Raw genomic sequence first — 24,796 nt, forward strand, 5'->3', positions numbered from 1 at the left:
GAGAGAGAGAGAGGAGGAAGAGGCAGAGAATAGGAAGGGAAGGGAGGAAAGAAACAATGAGGAAGGAGAGAGAGAGAGAGAGAGGAGGAAGAGGCAGAGAATAGGAAGGGAAGGGAGGAAAGAAACAATGAGGAAGGAGAGAGAAAGAGACAGATGTAGGATCCTAATTTGAGTCAGTTTGCTACAGCACGAAAATAATCCTGCCGTATACGAAATGTAAATTATTATGTGGATTATAATTAATGGACATTTTTTAAGGTGTTTTTCGGGGAAATCAAATCAAGAAATTTCTATGTGGAAATTACAAACTTTTAGAAGTCTTTTTAAACCTCAAATACACTACCAGTTAAAAATGGCCTGCATTGATCAAATTAAGATCCTACATATGTACCTTACATTCACAAATACCTTAAAATATGTCACTGCTAAGGAGAGGACAACTGGTGGAACAGGTCATTATGTACCACCTGCTAAGTAAAAGACACATTCAGAATCCCAATGTTATTGTCTGAAGGTTACTGTGAAGATTATATAGATACATAGAGAAAATCACACACTGACCAAATGTTAATGTAGCAAATACTATATACACTGCTCAAAAAAATAAAGGGAACACTAAAATAACACATCTTAGATCTGAATGAATTAAATATTCTTATTAAATACTTTTTTCTTTACATAGTTGAATGTGCTGACAACAAAATCACACAAAATGTATCAACCCATGGAGGTCTGGATTTGGAGACACTCAAAATTAAAGTGGAAAACCACACTACAGGCTGATCCAACTTTGATGTAATGTCCTTAAAACAAGTTGAGGCTCAGTAATGTGTGTGGCCTCCACGTGCCTGTATGACCTCACTACAACGCCTGGGCATGCTCCTGAAGAGGTGGCGGATGGTCTCCTGAGGGATCTCCTCCCAGACCTGGACTAAAGCATCCGCCAACTCCTGGACAGTCTGTGGTGCAATGTGGCGTTGGTGGATGGAGCGAGACATGATGTCCCAGATGTGCTCAATTGGATTCAGGTCTGGGGAACGGGCGGGCCAGTCCATAGCATCAATGCCTTCCTCTTGCAGGAACTGCTGACACACTCCAGCCACATGAGGTCTAGCATTGTCTTGCATTAGGAGGAACCCAGGGCCAACCGCACCAGCATATGGTCTCACAAGGGGTCATCTCGGTACCTAATGGCAGTCAGGATACCTCTGGCGAGCACATGGAGGGCTGAGCGGCCCCCCAAAGAAATGCCACCCCACACCATGACTGACCCACCGCCAAACTGGACATGCTGGAGCATGTTGCAGGCAGCAGAACGTTCTCCACGGCGTCTCCAGACTCTGTCACGTCTGTCACGTGCTCAGTGTGAACCTGCTTTCATCTGTGAAGAGCACAGGGCGCCAGTGGCGAATTTGCCAATCTTGGTCAAATGTCCTGCACAGTGTTGGGCTGTGAGCACAACCCCCACCTGTGGACGTCGGGCCCTCATACCACCCTCATGGAGTCTGTTTCTGACCGTTTGAGCAGACACATGCACATTTGTGGCCTGCTGGAGATCATTTTGCAGGGCTCTGGCAGTGCTCCTCCTGCTCCTCCTTGCACAAAGGTGGAGGTAGCGGTCCTGCTGCTGGGTTGTTGCCCTCCTACGGCCTCCTCCACGTCTCCTAATGTACTGGCCTGTCTCCTGGTAGCGCCTCCATGCTCTGGACACTACGCTGACAGACACAGCAAACCTTCTTGCCACAGCTCGCATTGATGTGCCATCCTGGATGAGTTGCACTACCTGAGCCACTTGTAGACTCCGTCTCATGCTACCACTAGAGTGAAAGCACACTGATTGACAATAAATTTCACATGCTGTTGTGCAAATGGAATAGACAACAGGTGGAAATTATAGGCATTTAGCAAGACACCCCCAATAAAGGAGTGGTTCTGCAGGTGGTGACCACAGACCACTTCTCAGTTCCTATGCTTCCTGGCTGATGTTTTGGTCACTTTTGAATGCTGCCAATTAATTATTTTAAATGAAAGTAAGGACAAGTATGGCATCACATTGTCTCTCAGTAACACAGTTACAGAGCATTCGGAAAGTTTTCAGACCCCTTGACCTTTTCCACATTTCGTTACGTTACAGCCTTATTCTGAAATAGATTAAATCATTTTTTCTATCATTGATCGACACACAATACCCCATAATGACATCACAATACCCCATAATGACATCACAATACCCCATAATGACAAAGCAAACAGAGGTTTTTAGAAATGTTTGCAAATGTATTACAAATAAAAAAGCTAATATCACATTTACATATGTATTCAGAAACTTTACTCAGTACTTTGTTGAAGCACGTTTGGCAGCGATTATAGCCATGAGTCTTCTTGGGTATTCTTGGCTACAACTCTATGTTTGGAGAGTTTCTCCCATTCTTCTCTGCAGATCCTCTCAAGCTCTGTTAGGTTGGATGGGGAGCATCTCTCCACAGCTATTTTCAGGTCTCTCCAGAGATGTTCGATCGGATTCAAGTCTGGGCCCTGGCTGGGCCACTCAATGACATTCAGAGACTTGTCACGAAGCCACTCCTGCATTGTCTTGGCTGTGTGCTTAGGGTCGTTGTCCTGTTGGAAGGTGAACCTTTACCCCAGTCTGAGGTTCTGAGTGCTCTGGAGCAGGTTTTCATCAAGGATCTCTCTGTACTTTGCTCCGTTCATCGTTCCCTCGATCCTGACTAATCTCTTAGTCCCTGCCACTGAAAAACATCCCCACAGCATGATGCTGCCACCACCATGCTTCACCGTAGGGATGGTGCCAGGTTTCCTCCAGACATGATGCTTGTCATTCAGGCCAAAGAGTTCAATCTTGGTTTCAATCGACCAGAGAGTCCTTAGGTGCCTTTTGGCAAACTTCTAGCGGGCTGTCGTGTGCCTTTTACTGAGGAGTGGATTACGTCTGGCCACACCATAAAGGCCTGATTGGTGAAGTGTTGCAGAGATGGTTGTACTTCTGGAAGGTTCTCCCATCTCCACAGCGGAACTCTGGAGCTCTGTCAAAGTGACCATCAGGTCCTTGGTCACCTCCCTGACCAAGGCCCTTCTCCCCGATTGCTCAGTTTGGCTGGGCGGCCAGCTCTAGGAAGAATCTTGGTGGTTCCAAACTTCCTCCATTTAAGAACGATGGAGGTCCCTGTGTTCTTGGGGACCTTGAATGCTGCAGACATTTTTTGCTACCCTTCCCCAGATCTGTGCCTCAACACAATCCTGCCTCGAATCTCTACGGACAATTCCTTCGACCTCATGGCTTGGTATTTGCTCTGACATGCACTTTCAACTGTGGGACCTGATATGGACAGATGTGTGCCTTTCCAAATCATGTCCAATCAAATTCACTTTCCACAGGTGGACTACAATCAAGTTCAGAAACATCTCAAGGATGATCAATGGAAACATGATGCAGTGTCTTTTAACCCAGAAACATCTGCTTTTAGTCACCGAAGTGCATCCAATCCTACTATCCCATCTGTCTTTTCTCCTCAGAAACGGGTTGTTGTGGTCGTTGATGTGTTGCGGAGTCACTCGGCCTCTCACTTCCTTTCCATTAACACACCTGGCCTCCTGTGGGGTGTGTAGGTGTAGCGTTACCTGACTTTACCTGGATCTATCTGGTGTTACCTGGTGTTACCTGGCATTACCTGACTTTACCTGGTGTTAGCTGGTGTTACCTGACTTTACCTGGTGTTACCTGGCGTTACCTGACTTTACCTGGTGTTACCTTACTTTACCTGGCGTTACCTGACTTTACCTGATGTTACCTGACTTTACCTGCTGTTACCTGGTGTTACCTGACTTTACCTGGTGTTACCTGGTGTTACCTGACTTTACCTGGTGTTACCTGACTTTACCTGGTGTTACCTGGCGTTACCTGACTTTACCTGGTGTTACCTGACTTTACCTGGCGTCACCTGACTTTACCTGGTGTTACCTGACTTTACCTGGTGTTACCTGGTGTTACCTGACTTTACCTGGTGTTACCTGACTTTACCTGGTGTTACCTGGCATTACCTGACTTTACCTGGTGTTACCTGACTTTACCTGGTGTTACCTGGTGTTACCTGACTTTACCTGGTGTTACCTGACTTTACCTGGTGTTAGCTGGTGTTACCTGACTTTACCTGGTGTTACCTGGCGTTACCTGATTTTACCTGGTGTTACCTGACTTTACCTGGTGTTACCTTACTTTACCTGGCGTTACCTGACTTTACCTGATGTTACCTGACTTAACCTGCTGTTACCTGGTGTTACCTGACTTTACCTGGTGTTACCTGGTGTTACCTGACTTTACCTGGTGTTACCTGGTGTTGCCTGACTTTACCTGGTGTTACCTGGCGTTACCTGACTTTACCTGGTGTTACCTGACTTTACCTGCCGTTACCTGACTTTACCTGGTGTTACCTGACTTTACCTGGTGTTACCTGGCGTTACCTTACTTTACCTGGCGTTACCTGACTTTACCTGATGTTACCTGACTTAACCTGCTGTTACCTGGTGTTACCTGACTTTACCTGGTGTTACCTGGTGTTACCTGACTTTACCTGGTGTTACCTGGTGTTACCTGACTTTACCTGGTGTTACCTGGCGTTACCTGACTTTACCTGGTGTTACCTGACTTTACCTGGCGTTACCTGACTTTACCTGGTGTTACCTGACTTTACCTGGTGTTACCTGGCGTTACCTGACTTTACCTGGTGTTACCTGACTTTACCTGATGTTACCTGGTGTTACCTGACTTTACCTGGTGTTACCTGACTTTACCTGGTGTTACCTTACTTTACCTGGCGTTACCTGACTTTACCTGGATCTATCTAATGTTACCTGGTGTTACCTGGCGTTACCTGACTTTACCTGGTGTTACCCGGTGTTACCTGACTTTACCTGGTGTTACCTGTCGTTACCTGACTTTACCTGGTGTTACCTGGCGTTACCTGACTTTACCTGGTGTTACCTGGCGTTACCTGACTTTACCTGGTGTTACCTGGTGTTACCTGACTTTACCTGGTGTTACCTGGCGTTACCTGACTTTACCTGGTGTTACCTGGTGTTACCTGGTGTTACCTGGTGTTACCTGACTTTACCTGGTGTTACCTGGTGTTACCTGGTGTTACCTGACTTTACCTGGTGTTACCTGACTTTCCCTGGTGTTACCTGACTTTACCTGGTGTTACCTGGCGTTACCTGACATTACCTGGTGTTACCTGGCGTTACCTGACTTTACCTGATGTTACCTGGTGTTACCTGACTTTACCTGGTGTTACCTGACTTTACCTGGTGTTACCTGACTTTACATGGTGTTACCTGGCGTTACCTGGTGTTACCTGACTTTACCTGGTGTTACCTGGCTTTACCTGGTGTTACCTGACTTTACCTGGTGTTACCTGACTTTACCTGGTGTTACCTGCCGTTACCTGACTTTATCTGGTGTTACCTGACTTTACCTGGTGTTACCTGGTGTTACCTGACTTTACCTGGTGTTACCTGACTTTACCTGGTGTTACCTGACTTTACCTGGTGTTACCTGGTGTTACCTGACTTTACCTGGTGTTACCTGACTTTACCTGGTGTTACCTGGTGTTACCTGACTTTACCTGGTGTTACCTGGCGTTACCTGGTGTTACCTGGCGTTACCTGGCTTTACCTGGCCTTACCTGGCGTTACCTGGCTTTACCTGGCCTTACCTGGTGTTACCTGGCTTTACCTGGCGTTACCTGGCGTTACCTGGCTTTTCCTGGCATTACCTGGCATTTACCTGGCGTTACCTGGCTTAACCTGGCGTTACCTGGCGTTACCTGGTGTTACCTGGCGTTACCTGGCGTTACTTGGTGTTACCTGGCGTTACTTGGAGAGAGGGGGAAGAGAGAGGGGGAGACACAGGGAGAGAAAGGGGGAAGAGAGGGGGAGGACAAAATCAGAGGTAGTAGCAGAGAAAAGGAACTGTAAACCAAATAAACCAGGGAACCTGCAGAGACTAGCAAAGCTCTGTAACTGGAGAGAGAAAGGGAGAGAGAGAGAGAGGGGGGGAGCGAGAGAGAGAGAGAGAGAGAGAGAGAGAGAGAGAGAGAAGGGGGGGGGGGGAGAGGGGGGGAGAGAGAGGGAGAGAGAGAGAGAGAGAGAGAGATAGAGAGAAAGGGAGAGAGAGAGACTGTTTTGACAGCTTGGAGCCATCGAGCAGAGGCAGCAGAAGGCAGGCTCTGTGTGTGTGGCGCGAGGTGAGTCTGGTCAACCCCTCGGAGGCGTCAGATCCCTGACAGCTTGGGCCTCCCAGCCTGCCCCTGGGCCCTGTCAGGTCACATGACACCAGTCAAACACTGTCACAACCTCCCAGAGGAGAGCTGGCTGACCCCGATATGCACACACAGACGAACAAACGCACGCATACACACAGGAAACTGGCCAGGACTTCTGTTAAAATACCCCTTCTGTTTATCTTTTGGACCTTGTTGTGTCTCCAAAGGCCCCTCACTATGCTGTGGCCGGACCGTGTCTCATCAACCCTTCACAGACACTGTGATGTGATGAGGACCCTTCTGCAGGGTGGCCATCAAACCCCTATGGACCGCCTTGTGTCCAGCCTCAGTCCATGTTGTGTCCACTGGTTTAAAGGGCGACAGGCCGGATCAATAGGATGGGATCAATAGGAGGTGACAGGAGGTCCTCTGGGACCACTGGACTGTCCACACACCTGGTCCTGGCAGAGAGACTGGCTACTAGCTGACACTCACTGTCTGTCTCTCCCTGTCTCCTGTCTGTCTCTCCCTTTTCTCCTGTCTGCCTCTCCTTTTCTCCTGTCTGTCTCTCCCTTTCTCCTGTCTGTCTCTCCCTTTCTCCTGTCTGTCTCTCCCTTTCTCCTGTCTGTCTCTCCCTTTCTCCTGTCTGTCTCTCCCTTTCTCCTGTCTGTCTCTCCTTTTCTCCTGTCTGTCTCTCCCTTTCTCCTGTCTGTCTCTCCCTTTCTCCTGTCTGTCTCTCCCTGTCTCCTGTCTGTCTGTCTGTCTCTCCCTTTCTCCTGTCTGTCTGTCTCTCCCTGTCTCCTGTCTGTCTGTCTGTCTCTCCCTTTCTCCTGTCTCCTCTCACTTTCTCCTGTCTGTCTGTCTGCCTCTCCCTTTCTCCTGTCTGTCTGTCTGCCTCTCCCTGTCTCCTGTCTGTCTGCCTCTCCCTTTCTCCTGTCTCCTGTCTGCCTCTCCCTTTCTCCTGTCTGTCTGTCTGCCTCTCCCTGTCTCCTGTCTGCCTCTCCCTGTCTCCTGTCTGCCTCTCCCTGTCTCCTGTCTGTCTCTCCCTTTCTCCTGTCTGTCTCCCTTTCTCCTGTCTGCCTCTCCCTGTCTCCTGTGTCTCTCCCTTTCTCCTGTCTGCCTCTCCCTTTCTCCTGTCTGTCTGCCTCTCCCTTTCTCCTGTCTCCTGTCTGCCTCTCCCTTTCTCCTGTCTGCCTCTCCCTTTCTCCTGTCTCCTGTCTGCCTCTCCCTGTCTCCTGTCTGCCTCTCCCTGTCTCCTGTCTGTCTCTCCCTTTCTCCTGTCTGTCTCCCTTTCTCCTGTCTGCCTCTCCCTGTCTCCTGTGTCTCTCCCTTTCTCCTGTCTGCCTCTCCCTTTCTCCTGTCTGTCTGTCTGCCTCTCCCTTTCTCCTGTCTGTCTGTCTGCCTCTCCCTGTCTCCTGTCTGTCTGCCTCTCCCTTTCTCCTGTCTCCTGTCTGCCTCTCCCTGTCTCCTGTCTGTCTCTCCCTTTCTCCTGTCTGCCTCTCCCTTTCTCCTGTCTGTCTCTCCCTTTCTCCTGTCTGCCTCTCCCTGTCTCCTGTCTGTCTCTCCCTTTCTCCTGTCTGCCTCTCCCTGTCTCCTGTCTGTCTGCCTCTCCCTTTCTCCTGTCTCCTGTCTGCCTCTCCCTTTCTCCTGTCTGTCTGTCTGCCTCTCCCTTTCTCCTGTCTGTCTGTCTGTCTGTCTGTCTGTCTGTCTGTCTGTCTGTCTGTCCGTCCGTCCGTCTGTCCATCTGTCTTTACCTCTCCCTCTGTCTCTCTCTAGCTCTCCCTCTGTCCGTCCGTCTGTCCGTCTGTCTTTACCTCTCCCTCTGTCTCTCTCTAGCTCTCCCTCTGTCCGTCCGTCCGTCTGTCCGTCTGTCTTTACCTCTCCCTCTGTCTCTCTCTAGCTCTCCCTCATCACAGACAAGCAGTGTGCAGGTAATACAGACAGTCCATGCTAGGTCGTCCTCTCTCCTCTCGTTGTAAAACAGACATTCAGAGCCCTACTATTATCCTCCTGTCTGACTCTGACCTGACCGCTGTCTATTAGAAGGCTGTAGAGCAGATGGGAGGAGGGGACCAGGACACTTACACTGCTGTACTATTAGATGACTAGCAGGCTACAGGTAATAACAGTGTTGTGGTGTACATCTAGTAAAACAAGGCACAGTAAAGAAGAAACAATGAGCATATAACGGTGCATTCAGAAAGTATTCAGACCCCTTCCCCTTTTTACACATTTTGTTACGTTACAGCCTTATTCTACAATGAATTCAATGTATTATTTTCCTCATTAATCTACACACGATACCCCATAATGACATCACAATACCCTATGACATCACGATACCCCATAATGACATCACAATACCCTATGACATCACGATACCCCATAATGACATCACAATACCCCATAATGACATCACAATACCCCATAATGACATCACAATACCCTATGACATCACAATACCCCATAATGACATCACATTACCCCATAATGACAAAGTGAAAACAGGTTTGACATTTTTTGCACATTTATTACAAATAAACAACAGAAATATCTTATTTACATAAGTATTCAGACCTTTTGTTATGAGACTCTAAATTGAGCTCAGGTGCATCCTGTTCACATTGATCATCCTTGAGATGTTTCTACAACTAGATCGGAGTCCACCTGTGGTAAATTAATTTGATTGGACATGATTTGGAAAGGCACACACCTGTCTATATAAAGGTCCCACAGTTGACAGTGCATGTCAGAGCCAAAACCAAGCCATGAGGTCGAAGGAATCGTCCGTAGAGCTCCGAGACAGGATTTTGTCGAGGCACAGATCTGGGGAAGGGTACCAAAAAATGTCTGTAGCATTAAATGTCCCCAAGAACACAGGGACCTCCATCATTCTTAAATGGAGGAAGTTTGGAACCACCAAGATTCTTCCTAGAGCTGGCCGCCCGGCCAAACTGAGCAATCGGGGAGAAGGGCCTTGGTCAGGGAGGTGATCTAGAACCTGATGGTCACTTTGACAGAGTTCCAGAGTTCCTCAGTGGAGATGGGAGAACCTTCCAGAAGGACAACCATCTCTGCAGCACTCCAGCAAATCAGGCCAGTATGGTAGAGTGGCCATTCCTCAGTAAAAGGCTCATGACAGCCCGTTTGGAGTTTGCCAAAAGGCACCTAAAGACTCTCAGACCATGAGAAACAAGATTCTCTGGTCTGATGAAACCAAGATTGAACTCTTTGGCCTGAATTCCAAGCATCATGTCTGGAGGAAACCTGGCACCATCCCTACGGTGAAGCATGGTGGTGGCAGCATCATGCTGTGGGGATGTTTTTCTGTGGCAGGGACTGAGAGACTAGTCCGGATCGAGGGCAAAGATGAATGTAGCAAAGTACAGAGACATCCTTGATGAAAACCTGCTCCAGAGCCCTCTGGACCTCAGACTGGGGTGAAGGTTCACCTTCCAACAGGATAATGACCATAAGCACACAGCCAAGACAATGCAGGAGTGGCTTCGTGACAAGTCTCTGAATGTCATTGAGTGTCCCAGCCAGAGCCTGGACTTGAACCCGATCGAACATCTCTGGAGAGACCTGAAAATAGCTGTGCAGCGACGCTCTACATCCAACCTGACAGAGCTTGAGAGGATCTGAAGAGAAGAATGGGAGAAACTCCCCAAATACAGGCGTGCCAAGTTTGTAGCATCATACCGAAGAAGACTCAAGGCTGCAATCGCTGCCAAACGTGCTTCAACAAAGTACTGAGTAAAGTTTCTGAATACTTATGTAAATCTGATATGAGTTTTTTATTTGTAATAAATTTGCAAACATTTAAAAAAAAAACTGTTTTTGCTTTGTCATTATGGGGTATTGTGATGTCATTATGGGGTATTGTGATGTCATTATGTGGTATTGTGATGTCATTATGGGGTATTGTGATGTCATTATGGGCTATTGTGTGTCGATTAATAATAAAAGGCTGTGACGTAACGAAGTGTGGAAAAGGTCAAGGGGTCAGAAAACTTTCCGAATGCTCTGTAACCGTGTTACTGAGAGACAATGTGTAACCGTGTTACTGAGAGACAATGTGTAACTGTGTTACTGAGAGACAATGTGTAACTGTGTTACTGAGAGACAATGTGTAACTGTGTTACTGAGAGAAAATGTGTAACTGTGTTACTGAGAGACAATGTCTAATTGTGTTACTGAGAGACAATGTCTAACTGTGTTACTGAGAGACAATGTGTAACCGTGTTACTGAGAGACAATGTGTAACCGTGTTACTGAGAGACAATGTGTAACCGTGTTACTGAGAGACAATGTGTAACCGTGTTACTGAGAGATAATGTGTAACTGTGTTACTGAGAGACAATGTGTAACTGTGTTACTGAGAGACAATGTGTAACTGTGTTACTGAGAGAAAATGTGTAACTGTGTTACTGAGAGACAATGTCTAACTGTGTTACTGAGAGACAATGTCTAACTGTGTTACTGAGAGACAATGTGTAACTGTGTTACTGAGAGACAATGTCTAACTGTGTTACTGAGAGACAATGTCTAACTGTGTTACTGAGAGACAATGTCTAACTGTGTTACTGAGAGACAATGTGTAACTGTGTTACTGAGAGACAATGTGTAACCGTGTTACTGAGAGACAATGTGTAACTGTGTTATTGGCTGGACAATGTGATGCCATACTTGTCCTTTCTTTCATTTAAAAATGATTTATACAGCAAAATACACATTTCAAACTAAATATTAATTTTTTTACTCAGTACATATACGGTACATACAGTGCCTTGCGAAAGTATTCGGCCCGCTTGAACTTTGCGACCTTTTGCCACATTTCAGGCTTCAAACATAAAGATATAAAACTGTATTTTTTTGTGAAGAATCAACAACAAGTGGGACACAATCATGAAGTGGAACGACATTTATTGGATATTTCAAACTTTTTTAACAAATCAAAAACTGAAAAATTGGGCGTGCAAAATTATTCAGCCCCTTTACTTTCAGTGCAGCAAACTCTCTCCAGAAGTTCAGTGAGGATCTCTGAATGATCCAATGTTGACCTAAATGACTAATGATGATAAATACAATCCACCTGTGTGTAATCAAGTCTCCGTATAAATGCACCTGCACTGTGATAGTCTCAGAGGTCCGTTAAAAGCGCAGAGAGCATCATGAAGAATAAGGAACACACCAGGCAGGTCCGAGATACTGTTGTGAAGAAGTTTAAAGCCGGATTTGGATACAAAAAGATTTCCCAAGCTTTAAACATCCCAAGAATAATATTGAAATGGAAGGAGTATCAGACCACTGCAAATCTACCAAGACCTGGCCGTCCCTCTAAACTTTCAGCTCATACAAGGAGAAGACTGATCAGAGATGCAGCCAAGAGGCCCATGATCACTCTGGATGAACTGCAGAGATCTACAGCTGAGGTGGGAGACTCTGTCCATAGGACAACAATCAGTCGAATATTGCACAAATCTGGCCTTTATGGAAGAGTGGCAAGAAGAAAGCCATTTCTTAAAGATATCCATAAAAAGTGTTGTTTAAAGTTTGCCACAAGCCACCTGGGAGACACACCAAACATGTAGAAGAAGGTGCTCTGGTCAGATGAAACCAAAATTGAACTTTTTGGCAACAATGCAAAACGTTATGTTTGGCGTAAAAGCAACACAGCTGAACACACCATCCCCACTGTCAAACATGGTGGTGGCAGCATCATGGTTTGGGCCTGCTTTTCTTCAGCAGGGACAGGGAAGATGGTTAAAATTGATGGGAAGATGGATGGAGCCAACTACAGGACCATTCTGGAAGAAAACCTGATGGAGTCTGCAAAAGACCTGAGACTGGGACGGAGATTTGTCTTCCAACAAGACAATGATCCAAAACATAAAGCAAAATCTACAATGGAATGGTTCAAAAATAAACATATCCAGGTGTTAGAATGGCCAAGTCAAAGTCCAGACCTGAATCCAATCGAGAATCTGTGGAAAGAACTGAAAACTGCTGTTCACAAATGCTCTCCATCCAACCTCACTGAGCTCGAGCTGTTTTGCAAGGAGGAATGGGAAAAAATGTCAGTCTCTCGATGTGCAAAACTGATAGAGACATACCCCAAGCGACTTACAGCTGTAATCGCAACAAAAGGTGGCGCTACAAAGTATTAACTTAAGGGGGCTGAATAATTTTGCACGCCCAATTTTTCAGTTTTTGATTTGTTAAAAAAGTTTGAAATATCCAATAAATGTCGTTCCACTTCATGATTGTGTCCCACTTGTTGTTGATTTTTCACAAAAAAATACAGTTTTATATCTTTATGTTTGAAGCCTGAAATGTGGCAAAAGGTCGCAAAGTTCAAGGGGGCCGAATACTTTCGCAAGGCACTGTATATATTGTTTTTGTTACACGTCTAGTAATCTTTGTTTTAACCTTCTGACAATAACATTGGCTCTGTGTGTGATTTCTCTATGTGTCTACAGTATATGAACAGGGCAGGGTAGCCTGGTGGTTAGAGGGCAGGGTAGGGTACCCTGGTGGTTAGAGGGCAGGGTAGGGTACCCTGGTGGTTAGAGGGCAGGGTAGGGTAGCCTGGTGGTTAGAGGGCAGGGTAGGGTAGCCTGGTGGTTAAAGGGCAGGGTAGGGTACCCTGGTGGTTAGAGGGCAGGGTAGGGTAGCCTGGTGGTTAGAGGGCAGGGTAGGGTAGCCTGGTGGTTAGAGGGCAGGGTAGGGTAGCCTGGTGGTTAAAGGGCAGGGTAGGGTACCCTGGTGGTTAGAGGGCAGGGTAGGGTAGCCTGGTGGTTAGAGCTTTGGACTAGTAACCGAAAGGTTTCATGTTCAAATCCCCGAGCTGACAAGGTACAAATCTGTCGTTCTGCCCCTGAACAGGAAGTTAACCCACTGTTCCTAGGCCGTCATTGAAAATAAGAATTTGTTCTTAACTGACTTGCCTAGTTAAATAAAGGATAAATAAATAAAACATGATCTTTTTCAGTGACCTTCCTGACATACAGGGCCCTCAGAAAGTATTCACCCCTAGACTTTCTCTACATTTTTTGGGGGTCACAGCCTGAATTAAAAAATGGATTAAGTGTAGATGTTGTGTCGCTGGCCTGCACACGATACCCCATAATGTCAAAGATGAAACATGTTTTTAGACATTTTTACAAATTAATTTAAAAAAATAAAAATCTGAAATGCCTCTAGTCAATAAGTATTTAACTCTTTTGTTATGGCAAGCCTAAATAAGTTCAGGAGTAAAAAAAAATATGCTTAACAACGCACATAATCAGTTGCATTGACTCACGCTTTGTGCAATAATAGTGTTTAACATGATGTTTGAGTGACTACCTCATCTCTGTTCCCCACACATACAATTATCTGTGAGGTCCCTGAGTCGAGCAGTGAATTTTAAACACAGATTCAACCACAAAGACCAGGGAGGTTTTCCATTGGAACACAAAGAAGGGCACCTATTGGTAGATGGGTAAAAGAAAACATACAAAAAACAGACAATGGATATCCCTTTGAGCATTTTGAAGTTATTAATTACACTTTGGATGGTGTATCAATACACCCAGTCACTACAAAGATACAGGTGTCCTTCCTAACTCAGTTGCCAGGGAGGAAGGAAACCGCTCAGAGGTTTCACCATGATGTCAATGGTGATTTTAAAACTGATGATGGCTCAACAACATTGTAGTTACTCCATAATACTAACCTAAATGACAGAGAGAAAAGAAGGAAGCCTGTACAGCATAAAAAATATTCCAAAACATGCATCCTGTTTGCAATAAGGCACAAAATGAAAACTGTAAAAAAAAAAATGTGGCACAGAAATGACCTTTATGTCCTGAATACAAAGTGTTATGTTTGGGTCAAATCCAACACGTCACTGAGTACCACTCTTCATATTTTCAAGGATGATGGTGGCTGCATCCTGTTATGGGTATACTTGTCATCGGCAAGGACTAGGGAGGATTCGGGAGGATTAAAACTAAATGGAATAGAGCTCAGCACAGGAGTAAAACCTGGTTCAGACTTCTTAACCAACAAACACTGGGAGACAAATTCACCTTTCAGAAAAACGACATTGAATGTTCCTGAGTCGCCTGGTTACATTTTTGACTTAAATCGTCTTGAAACTCTATGGCCAGACTTTTGAAAATAATAATTGCCAAATATTGTACAATCCAGGTATGTAAAAGCTCTTAGAGACTTACACAGAAAGAGTCACAGCTCTTAGATACTTACACAGAAAGAGTCACAGCTCTTAGAGACTTACACAGAAAGAGTCACAGCTCTTAGAGACTTACACAGAAAGAGTCACAGCTCTTAGAGACTTACACAGAAAGAGTCACAGCTCTTAGAGACTTACACAGATTGATTCTAACACGTATTGACTCAGGGGGTGTGAATACTTATGTAAATTAGATTTTGGAAATTAATTTTCAATACATTTGCAAAAATGTTTAAAAAAAACAACATGTTTTCACCTTGTTATTGTGGGGTATTGTGTGTAGATGGGTGAGATTTAATATATATATATATATATATATATATATATATATATATATATATATATATATATATCCATTTTGAATTCAATATGTAACAACAAACCGTAGTGTAAGTCAAGGGGTATGAATTCTTTCTGAAGGCCCTCTCCATATTATCTGAGACTGTAAATGTCACCAACGTGTGAACATGGCTAAATACAAATCTCATCTGGATATCATTACCAGAGCCTGGAAGTCCTACTCGTAATATCCCAGCCCAGCCCTGTCTGACTGAGGATTGAAACCTAGACTGAGAGGGGGCTCAGCTCTGAGACATAGTATGAACTGGTTTCCAGAGCAACATTAAACCAATAGTGTTTTGTTAGTCAAAGACTAGACGTTATCTGTGTCTAGGATACTCCGCCCAATAACACTGTAACTGCTGGGGGGTATTAGTTCTGGACTAAAAAAGGTATTTCTTCATTGACAATTGAATTCTCCATTAGACCAGGACAAGGCTTAATCTGTGCCTGGGAAACCAGCCCAATGACACAGTGTCTGTATTCCCAGACACCAATTAAGCCTATATTCCTGAACTAAAAAGATATTTAAAGAGAGATTCTTAAATGTAGCATGCTTTTTAGTTCAGGACCAGGCTTAATCTGTGTCCTGGGAAACCAGCCCAATAACACAGTAACTGAACCTCTTTATCTCTGGTACAGGCAGCAGGTTTGTGTGTCTACATCTCTGGTACAGGCAGCAGGTTTGTGTGTCTACATCTCTGGTACAGGCAGCAGGTTTGTGTGTCTACATCTCTGGTACAGACAGCAGGTTTGTGTGTCTACATCTCTGGTACAGGCAGCAGGTTTGTGTGTCTATATCTCTGGTACAGGCAGCAGGTTTGTGTGTCTACATCTCTGGTACAGGCAGCAGGTTTGTGTGTCTACATCTCTGGTACAGACAGCAGGTTTGTGTGTCTACATCTCTGGTACAGACAGCAGGTTTGTGTGTCTATATCTCTGGTACAGGCAGCAGGTTTGTGTGTCTACATCTCTGGTACAGGCAGCAGGTTTGTGTGTCTACATCTCTGGTACAGGCAGCAGGTTTGTGTGTCTATATCTCTGGTACAGACAGCAGGTTTGTGTGTCTATATCTCTGGTACAGACAGCAGGTTTGTGTGTCTATATCTCTGGTACAGGCAGCAGGTTTGTGTGTCTACATCTCTGGTACAGACAGCAGGTTTCTATAGTGAGGTGCAGTAGACAGCAGGTTTCTATAGTGAGGTGCAGTAGACAGCAGGTTTCTATAGTGAGGTGCGGTAGACAGCAGGTTTCTATAGTGAGGTGCAGTAGACAGCAGGTTTCTATAGTGAGGTGCAGTAGACAGCAGGTTTCTATAGTGAGGTGCAGTAGACAGCAGGTTTCTATAGTGAGGTGCAGTAGACAGCAGGTTTCTATAGTGAGGTGCAGTAGACAGCAGGTTTCTATAGTGAGGTGCAGTAGACAGCAGGTTTCTATAGTGAGGTGCAGTAGACAGCAGGTTTCTATAGTGAGGTGCAGTAGACAGCAGGTTTCTATAGTGAGGTGCAGTAGACAGCAGGTTTCTATAGTGAGGTGCGGTAGGCAGCAGGTTTCTATAGTGAGGTGCAGTAGGCAGCAGGTTTCTATAGTGAGGTGCAGTAGACAGCAGGTTTCTATAGTGAGGTGCAGTAGACAGCAGGTTTCTATAGTGAGGTGCAGTAGACAGCAGGTTTCTATAGTGAGGTGCAGTAGACAGCAGGTTTCTATAGTGAGGTGCAGTAGACAGCAGGTTTCTATAGTGAGGTGCGGTAGACAGCAGGTTTCTATAGTGAGGTGCGGTAGACAGCAGGTTTCTATAGTGAGGTGCGGTAGACAGCAGGTTTCTATAGTGAGGTGCAGTAGACAGCAGGTTTCTATAGTGAGGTGCAGTAGACAGCAGGTTTCTATAGTGAGGTGCAGTAGACAGCAGGTTTCTATAGTGAGGTGTGGTATACAGCAGGTTTCTATAGTGAGGTGTGGTATACAGCAGGTTTCTATAGTGAGGTGCAGTAGACAGCAGGTTTCTATAGTGAGGTGAGGTAGACAGCAGGTTTCTATAGTGAGGTGCAGTAGACAGCAGGTTTCTATAGTGAGGTGCAGTAGACAGCAGGTTTCTATAGTGAGGTGCAGTAGACAGCAGGTTTCTATAGTGAGGTGCAGTAGACAGCAGGTTTCTATAGTGAGGTGCAGTAGACAGCAGGTTTCTATAGTGAGGTGCAGTAGACAGCAGGTTTCTATAGTGAGGTGCAGTAGACAGCAGGTTTCTATAGTGAGGTGCAGTAGACAGCAGGTTTCTATAGTGAGGTGCAGTAGACAGCAGGTTTCTATAGTGAGGTGCAGTAGACAGCAGGTTTCTATAGTGAGGTGCGGTAGACAGCAGGTTTCTACAGTGAGGTGCAGCAGACAGCTTGTCTAACTGTCTCTTCTCTCCTCAGCCTGGATTGTAACGCGCCACACTCACTTTTAGCAGTCCAAAGTCAAATAGTGACTCACAAATTCCTCTGCTTTTCTTTTTCCAGGGATCAGACATTAGGGAGAGGCAGCGTCACCTTTCCTCCTCCCTCCTCCACTCCCTACTTCTGCTCCTGCTAGCCTAACCCAGGCCTATACAGTAAGTTACTTCTCTCTCTAACTACTGTCCACACACACCTCTCGTCTCAACAGTATATTCTATAAGAATCTCACCCCTCTTTCGCTAACTTCCCTCTTCACAAATAATATACATTTCAGTGGTACAGTCTGCTTCACAAATAGCCCCCTATTCCCTGTGTAGTGCCCTATGGGGCCTGGTCTAAAGCAGTGCACTATAGAGGGAAAAGGGTGTAATTTGGAACGCACACACAGTTACAACACACCTCCAGCCAGATCTTTTGGTCTTTCGGGCCCCAGCCTGCAATCAAACGGCAGCCACGCCAAATGCTTTTTCCGGAGGCCAAGATTTTTTTCAGCTCCTGTAGCTCTGATAAAAGTCCTGCCACACTCAAACCCCCTATAGGCTTCTCTCTCACACACACACACACACACACACAACCCCCCGAAGGCCACTGAAAACATCAAAGCGTTTCTACTGTAAGTCAGCAACACCTTTAAACTGCAGGCGTTGTAAAGCAGAGGTGGAAAGAGGTGGAGACTTAGGGAGGAGAGAGGATGTGGAGAGAGGAGGTGGAGCGAGGGAGAGAGGAGGTGGAGAGAGGTTGAGAGGAGGTGGAAAGAGGTGGAGACTTAGGGAGGAGAGAGGATGTGGAGAGAGGAGGTGGAGAGGGGGAGAGAGGAGGAGAAGAGGAGAGAGGAGGTGGAGAGAGGGAGAGAGGAGGTGGAGAGGAGGAGAGGAGAGAGGAGGTGGAGAGAGGGAGAGAGGAGGTGGAGAGGAGAGAGGAGGTGGAGACTTAGGGAGGAGAGAGGGTGTGGAGAGAGGAGGTGGAGAGAGGGAGAGAGGAGGTGGAGAGAGGTGGAGAGGAGAGAGGAGGTGGAGACTTAGCGAGGAGAGAGGAGGTGGAGAGAGGGGGTGGAAAGGAGGAGAGGAGAGAGGAGGTGGAGAGAGGAGGTAAAGAGGGGAGAGGAGGTGGAGAGAGGTAAAGAGGAGAGAGGTAAAGAGGAGAGAGGAGATGGAGAGAGGTGGAGAGAGGTAAAGAGGAGAGAGGAGATGGAGAGAGGAGGTGGAGAGAGGTGGTGAGCCTTGGCTAGCATTATTGCAGATGTCCCTCTTGCTTTGTTGAGGAGAGCCAGTTCCCCTTAATGTTAGCAGTAAAAAGGCTCTGGTTCTCCCTCTCAAAGCAAAGTAAGGCTTTAAAGTAACACTGTGAACGTGACAGCTCAACTCAGCAAAAATAACTGTTTGAAACAACTTTGCTACAAACTAACTACAGTATCAAAATCAATTCAATTGAACCGTAGCAGGGACAATTTTAACTGAAGTTGGCCTACCAATTCAATTGAATGAAAAGTACTACAATAGCCATTTCAACGACAAACTGAATTAATCTGAAAAGTATATCAACAGCCATTTTGAACTAAAATACAAACATAGATCTAAATACCACAGCGGGACTTATGTCAACTGAAGTACAAACTACATTTGACTGAAAAGAATAGCAAACAGGAGCCATTTTGATTGAAGTACAATCAGACATCAACTCAAGGGGATATCTTATCAGATAGGGATCTCCAAGATAATCAACTGACCAATGTAGTCTTTCAGTCAAGGTAGAACTACCAGAACATAACATCAACATTAAAATAAGACCCCTGTATTTTTTTAAATTATTATTTTGCTAAACAAATATGAGATAAGATGTTCTAAAATACTGTACCCTGTTTATCTATAGAATGGGGGGGTTATCTCACTGTTATGTGGTTATTGCACAAGACCAAGACGAGTCTAAAACAGCACGCAGTGAATTCTCTCTTTCCCTCTTTCACTCTCTCTGGTCCAGAACGGACAGAGACGGGGCAAGAAGAAGAAAGCCTAAATGCTTTGAATGATGGTGTGGAATGTTAAAAAGTGTCTGTGAGACAGGAGGGGAGGGGTGTCGGCTGAGTTTTGGGTGGTGAGGAGAAGGGAGGGGGTGGGAGGAGAGAAGACGTCCCGTGGGACCAAGGCAGTCTCTCAGATCTGGTATGCGTGACTGAGCAAGCTAGAGAAAAATCCCAACGTGCCTTTTTAACTTCGGGAAACAAAAGCAACTGCCGGTATCCCACTCTTATTCTAAACACACATTTGGCTAAAGAAACAGAAAGTAAATAGCGCAAATTATAACACGGAACCAAATGTTAGCAACATTTGAACAGACAAAATCTAGGCTGTAGCCTAGAATATCACAGAAAAACAGCACAATAAAATGCTAATATGTCAATGGGCGTGAGGGGTTTAATATCCCCAGATTTAGAGCCACGTTAGTGACAGCCCTTTGAGAGGCAAGCAGCTGAAACCTATCAACACAATACGTCAGACTGATAATTAGAACAAGCAAAATCAAGGGAAGCATCCATTTTGAATCTGCTCGTAAATAATTTAACAATCCAAGCCGGCATATCAACATTATAGCTGTTTCTCGAAACCGAACAATCAAATTCGTAAGATTATGGTTGTGATCCGAACGATTAATAATATGTGGACAATTCTTGTCTTTTTTTGTTGTTGTTTTAAATACCTTGTCTCTACCGGGGATCTACGGACATAAACAGCGGTTTCTCTTAGAAATGGACACGTTTTCGATCAAAGCAGGAGTGCATGGTCTTGTAACAAGGATGATGACAAGAAAACAATAAGTACTAGGTTACTAGTCTACAATACAATCCCCGTACAAAACGAGTCCACATCACCTTTTCATTTATTATATAAATATCAACTTTAATGTTTACTGTAAGAATATAAAACCATTTCATTTTGGATTCAGTTTTTTTACAAACACATATACAGTACATTAAAACACAGTAGTCTCTCAGCAGGACTCAATACATGTTGCAGTTCAGTTCGCTCATAACGTCATGTTATGATCCCATAGGTTCCATGTAGGCCTGACACGCATTCACTTGGAAGCCGAGAAAATAAGGATCGATTGCTTCTTAATTCTAAAGCGTGTATTTAGATTCTATTCCAAAGGAGTGTCTCTTCTGTTGTTATTGTGGACTAGTGTGTATGATTGTGTTTAAAAGGTAGCAACCCATATTCTAGAGGATATGGAGGATTAGTTTGAAAACACCTGATTGAGAAAAAGGGGCAGCATTTCTATTATAGAAATCACTTCAATTTGAAGTACAACGCTCTGAATAACAGCAATAATTCGACAATATCTGCTTCCATAAGCATAAACACACCAAAATAATATAGGGAAGGAAGGGTCCCATTATTCAAAGCTTGAATCCAAGGCTACAAGGCCTTTAAGTTGGGCTAAAAAAGTAAACAAAACAAAAATAAAAGGATTTTGGATACAAACCAGTCCGTTTTAATTTGCATAAAAGTCGCTATTTTTGTCTGAGTGTGAACAGTCCTTTTAAACGAAACTCTGTTCGTTTCTCTTCTTCATTGTTAAGCGTTTCTGGGCAAATTAACACAAAGGTAGTTAGAGAGCGTTTCTTTTTGCTGCTAGGATTCTCCAAGCGCGAGACGCGTTGGGGGAGGGGACTACTACTGTCTATAGGCACAATTTATCTCCTCTCTTTCTTTTTAAGAATACGCGGATTCATTACAACACATTGATAAACGAGGTAGCCGAATGTATTAGGCGCGATAGTTGGAGAGTTTGAAGTTAAATATTGCGACTCTTTATAATAATAAAAAGTAGTTTGTCTTCATAATGCGGGGGCGGGATATTGTGTTGTTAATAATGAAAACATGCATTTGATGATGATTAATCTTGTTTTCATTTGGCCTAAAATTGCGCAACATATTTTTTAATCACAGTTTTGTAGCATTAAGTTACATTGAATGAGAAAATATCCAACTACGACGAGATTGAGAGCAGAGGATATATATATATATTTTTTTTAGAAGGAACATTTCCCCGCCCACTGGTCTCCTGCTCCGTTACCCCTTCTCCTCTCTGTGTGTGTCCCCCTCCCCAACTAATCCTCGCCAAGTTAGTTTCACCTCACTTTTTCACTCTCTGTCATCTGCCAAAGTCCCAGATTCAAAACTTTAAGGCATGGGAGCTGCGTTATCCTTTCCAGTCCCCGTTTCGTGATTTTAGTACATCCATACAGATCGATCCCCGTCAACTGAGTCAAGTGGTCGGCAATGAGCTCCAGTCCTTTGTCTGTAATCCGCACACACTGTCCAATGTTCAGGGTTCTCAGCTCATGCATCTGGCGCACCATCCTGTTGATGCCATCGTCACTAATGTGGCACGAGCACAGGGACAGGGATTTGAGCTGGTACAGGCCCTGGGCGATGTAAGCCAGACTCTGGTCCCCTATCTTGTCACAGAAGGACATGTCTAGCCCGGAGAGCCGCAGCGTGCCCATGGCCAGGTGCATGATGCCCGTGTCACTGATGTTGTCGCACGAGCGCAGGTTAAGGCTCCAGAGGCTGGTCATGTGGGAGAGGTGGATCATACCTGCGTCAGAGATCCCGCCACAGAAACTCAGGTTGAGAACTTTGAGCTTAGCCAGGCCCTTCGAGATGTGCTTGAGGGACAGATCCGTAAGTTTCTGACAGTCCTGCAGCGTCAGGTATTCCAGGTTGAGACAGCCCTCCGCTGCGCTGCGGGTCATGCCCGCCAGGTGCCCGATGCCCACGTCAGACACATGCCGGCAGCTGCGGAGATTGAGGCTCTTGAGCCGGTGTAAACCCCACGCTATGAGCAACAGCCCCGTGTTGGTGATGTTACTACACCCGCCCAGTTCCAGAACCTCCAGGTTCTTCAGATACTGGGCGATCCGGCCCAGGCTGGAGTCCGTGATCTGCTTACACAGACTAAGGTTTAGAACCCGAAGGGAAGGGATCTCCTGGACAAACGCGTGGCCCAGGCCGTTATCCGTTAAGTTATAGCAGCCACTCAGGTTCAGGCTCTCGATGTTTGGCATCCCCTGGATCACGTAGCTGAGGCTCCGCCGCAGGCTGAGAATCTGAACTCTCCGGATTCCGCGGGCCTGTAGGCTGGGGAAGAGAGAAGGATTGGCCCGCCGCAGATGCAGCTTGGCTTCCACCCCCCTCCACACCGACTTGTGGTAGGAAGCGTCCCTCCAAGCAGCACACACTTGGGCCACCCTGCCTTTGTCCCTTACATCCAAGTAGCTGAAAATCATGGCTAAAATTTCCGGAAAGAGGCACGATATGTGCGTCTCCATTTTAAACAGGCATAAAAATCACTCCGGGTCCCCGAGCCCACCGACGTATTTCCCTCCGTAAAAGTAGAGTCCCTTGTAATCCGGAAGAAAGCGGTTATGCTTTTTAACAGACCTTTTCCCCGTTCCTCTTTTCACATTTAACGGCGCAAATCGATCAACTCCACATCCCACGTGATCCGTCTGGTTGCGCAGTAGAATTCAAATGCAAAAAAGCCCCAAAACCTTGTTCCAATATAGCCCCTCACCAAGAGGGGGGATGCGAAGGATAGGAACGGAAAGCGCCCGAGCCCTCCTTGGTCAGACGACGCAACCTATGATGCCTTTAGAAACACGTCTAGGCTCGCGCCGAGGATCCAAACGGTCATACATTTTCAAAGGAGACCTTTAAACTATCATAAATACAAGGAGGGTTGGAATTCCAGTCTGCTTCTTCTCTCTGTCTCTCTTCCTCTCCGTTATCAGAAAAGGAGTGGGGTTTCAGTTTGCATTTGCGCTCTCTCCGCTCGCACGCATTGCCAAGCCGAAGGGCTTCCTGCCTGCCTTTGTCTGGTCTTTCAAACTGACTTGGCAGGGCCGTGAGCACCGCTCTACCGCGGGGGAGAGACATACACATTAAAAATAATTAAACAGTTTTCTTTATATTAAAGGAATACTGTAAAATACAATATATGTTATCCATGTTCCTAGTAAATAAGAACATTGTGTGACTTGCTTTAGCGTAGGATATTTAAAATATATTTAAGAGAGTCTGTTTTGACTTCCCCCTTCCCTGGGAGGATTGTGGTTTGGTCCAACTCAGCTGGAACAGTAAGAATAGTTCCCCTGGAAACCAACTTCTTACAATTCAGTTCACTTTAGTCTTAACCCTTTAGTTGTCGCGGTATATTGGTTTTTGATTCTATTTTAAATGATTTAGATGGTATGTAATCCATCTAAAACTGAACTTTGTTTGTGTTATTATTTTAGAGCTCGAACTATTCTAGAAGGATTCTGTTAAGAGTTCTGTGTTCCAGATAGAAGGCTGTGCTTTGTGTCTGTCTCCCTTCTCAGTGTTCTACAAATTGAAACATTGTATCAGGTCTGATCCGCCAAATGTATCAAGTAAAGGATACATTTGTAACTCAACTCTGCTGCCAAGTGAAAAGTGTTACAATTGATACAATGATACAATGTAGAGCTGAGCGGTAACACAAATCACCGTATCACATGATTATGTCCAGATTCTAATCAAATGCGTTTTAATTGAAGGAGATTCTTTATTTTTCAACAAATATGGAACGTTTATCCTGTTGCTGTACATATTGTGAGATTATTACTCCGTTTTATTTGTAATTCTATGGTAACAAGACTTATTACTAAGCTGTTACTATTTCCCCTCAACATTTCTCAGAGGGTTGTAGCCTGTTTAGAAGCATATTCACTACATTGTTGTGTGTAAATTAATGAAGTTAGCAGTCATGCATTGTATTTGTTGATTATATCCCGATCAATCTTAGTGATAACTTATTTGTGTAAATTATAATTATCATACATTTACCCATGCATTTTTCTTATTCATTTCAGGCATGTCTAGCTTTTCCTCTATGCTCTGATTGGATTCTATGCTCTGACCCCCAGGTCAACCACACAAACAGGCAACAGCTCCGTTCCCAGCTAGAAGCTGACAGAATGCATGTGAAAAACAACAGCTGAATTCTGCTAGCCAGGGCCGCCTTTCCAGTTCTAACATCAAAGGAAGGTAGATACTCTCTGTTAGCTAAGTAGTAGTAGTGGTAGTGGTAGTAGTAGTAGTAGTAGTAGTAGTAGTAGTAGTAGGGGTGGTAGTAGTAGTAGTAGTAGTAGTAGTAGTAGTGGTAGTAGTAGTGGTAGAAGTAGTAGTAGTAGTATAAGTAGTAGTAGTAGTAGTAGTATAGGTAGTAGTAGTAGTAGTAGTAGTAGTGGTAGTAGTAGAAGTAGTGGTAGTAGTAGTAGTAGTAGTGGTAGTAGTGGTAGTAGTGGTAGTAGTAGTAGTGGTAGTAGTAGCAGTATAAGTAGTAGTGGTAGTAGTAGTGGTAGTAGTAGTTGTAGTAGTAGTAGTGGTAGTATAAGTACTAGTAGTGGTAGAAGTAGTAGTAGTAGTATAAGTAGTAGTAGTAGTAGTATAGGTAGTAGTAGTAGTAGTAGTGGTAGTAGT

General features: G+C 45.1%; 2 protein-coding genes across 5 annotated transcripts in view; one reads left to right on the forward strand and one right to left on the reverse strand.

Annotated features, from left to right (window-relative positions):
- The window catches only part of LOC110510792 (protein Wnt-5b), a 233,382-nt gene that overhangs the window by 98,414 nt on the left and 110,172 nt on the right, over positions 1-24,796 (forward strand). For 3 of the 4 annotated variants that reach the window (XM_090201219.1, XM_090201218.1, XM_090201217.1), the window contains one exon: positions 17,355-17,446. The exons of the other annotated variant lie outside the window; for it this stretch is intronic. The gene's annotated coding sequence lies outside the window, so the exon portion shown is untranslated. The remainder of the gene's footprint in view (positions 1-17,354; positions 17,447-24,796) is intronic. 4 annotated transcript variants of the gene reach the window in all.
- On the reverse strand, positions 20,159-24,270 carry LOC149978192 (F-box/LRR-repeat protein 14). Its single transcript, XM_090199189.1, has one exon. The coding sequence runs from the start codon at positions 22,621-22,623 to the stop codon at positions 21,421-21,423; it is 1,203 nt and encodes a 400-aa protein (XP_090055315.1). The 5' UTR covers positions 22,624-24,270; the 3' UTR covers positions 20,159-21,420.

The sequence above is a fragment of the Oncorhynchus mykiss genome, chromosome 15, assembly GCF_057628025.1.
Source record: "Oncorhynchus mykiss isolate SJ-2025 chromosome 15, ASM5762802v1, whole genome shotgun sequence".
In the NCBI taxonomy this organism is placed as follows: domain Eukaryota; kingdom Metazoa; phylum Chordata; class Actinopteri; order Salmoniformes; family Salmonidae; genus Oncorhynchus; species Oncorhynchus mykiss.

What these genes read in the sequence shown, in the direction of transcription:
- LOC149978192 (XM_090199189.1), bottom strand. Translation starts at nt 22,623, where the DNA reads ATGGAGACGCACATATCGTGCCTCTTTCCGGAAATTTTAGCCATGATT.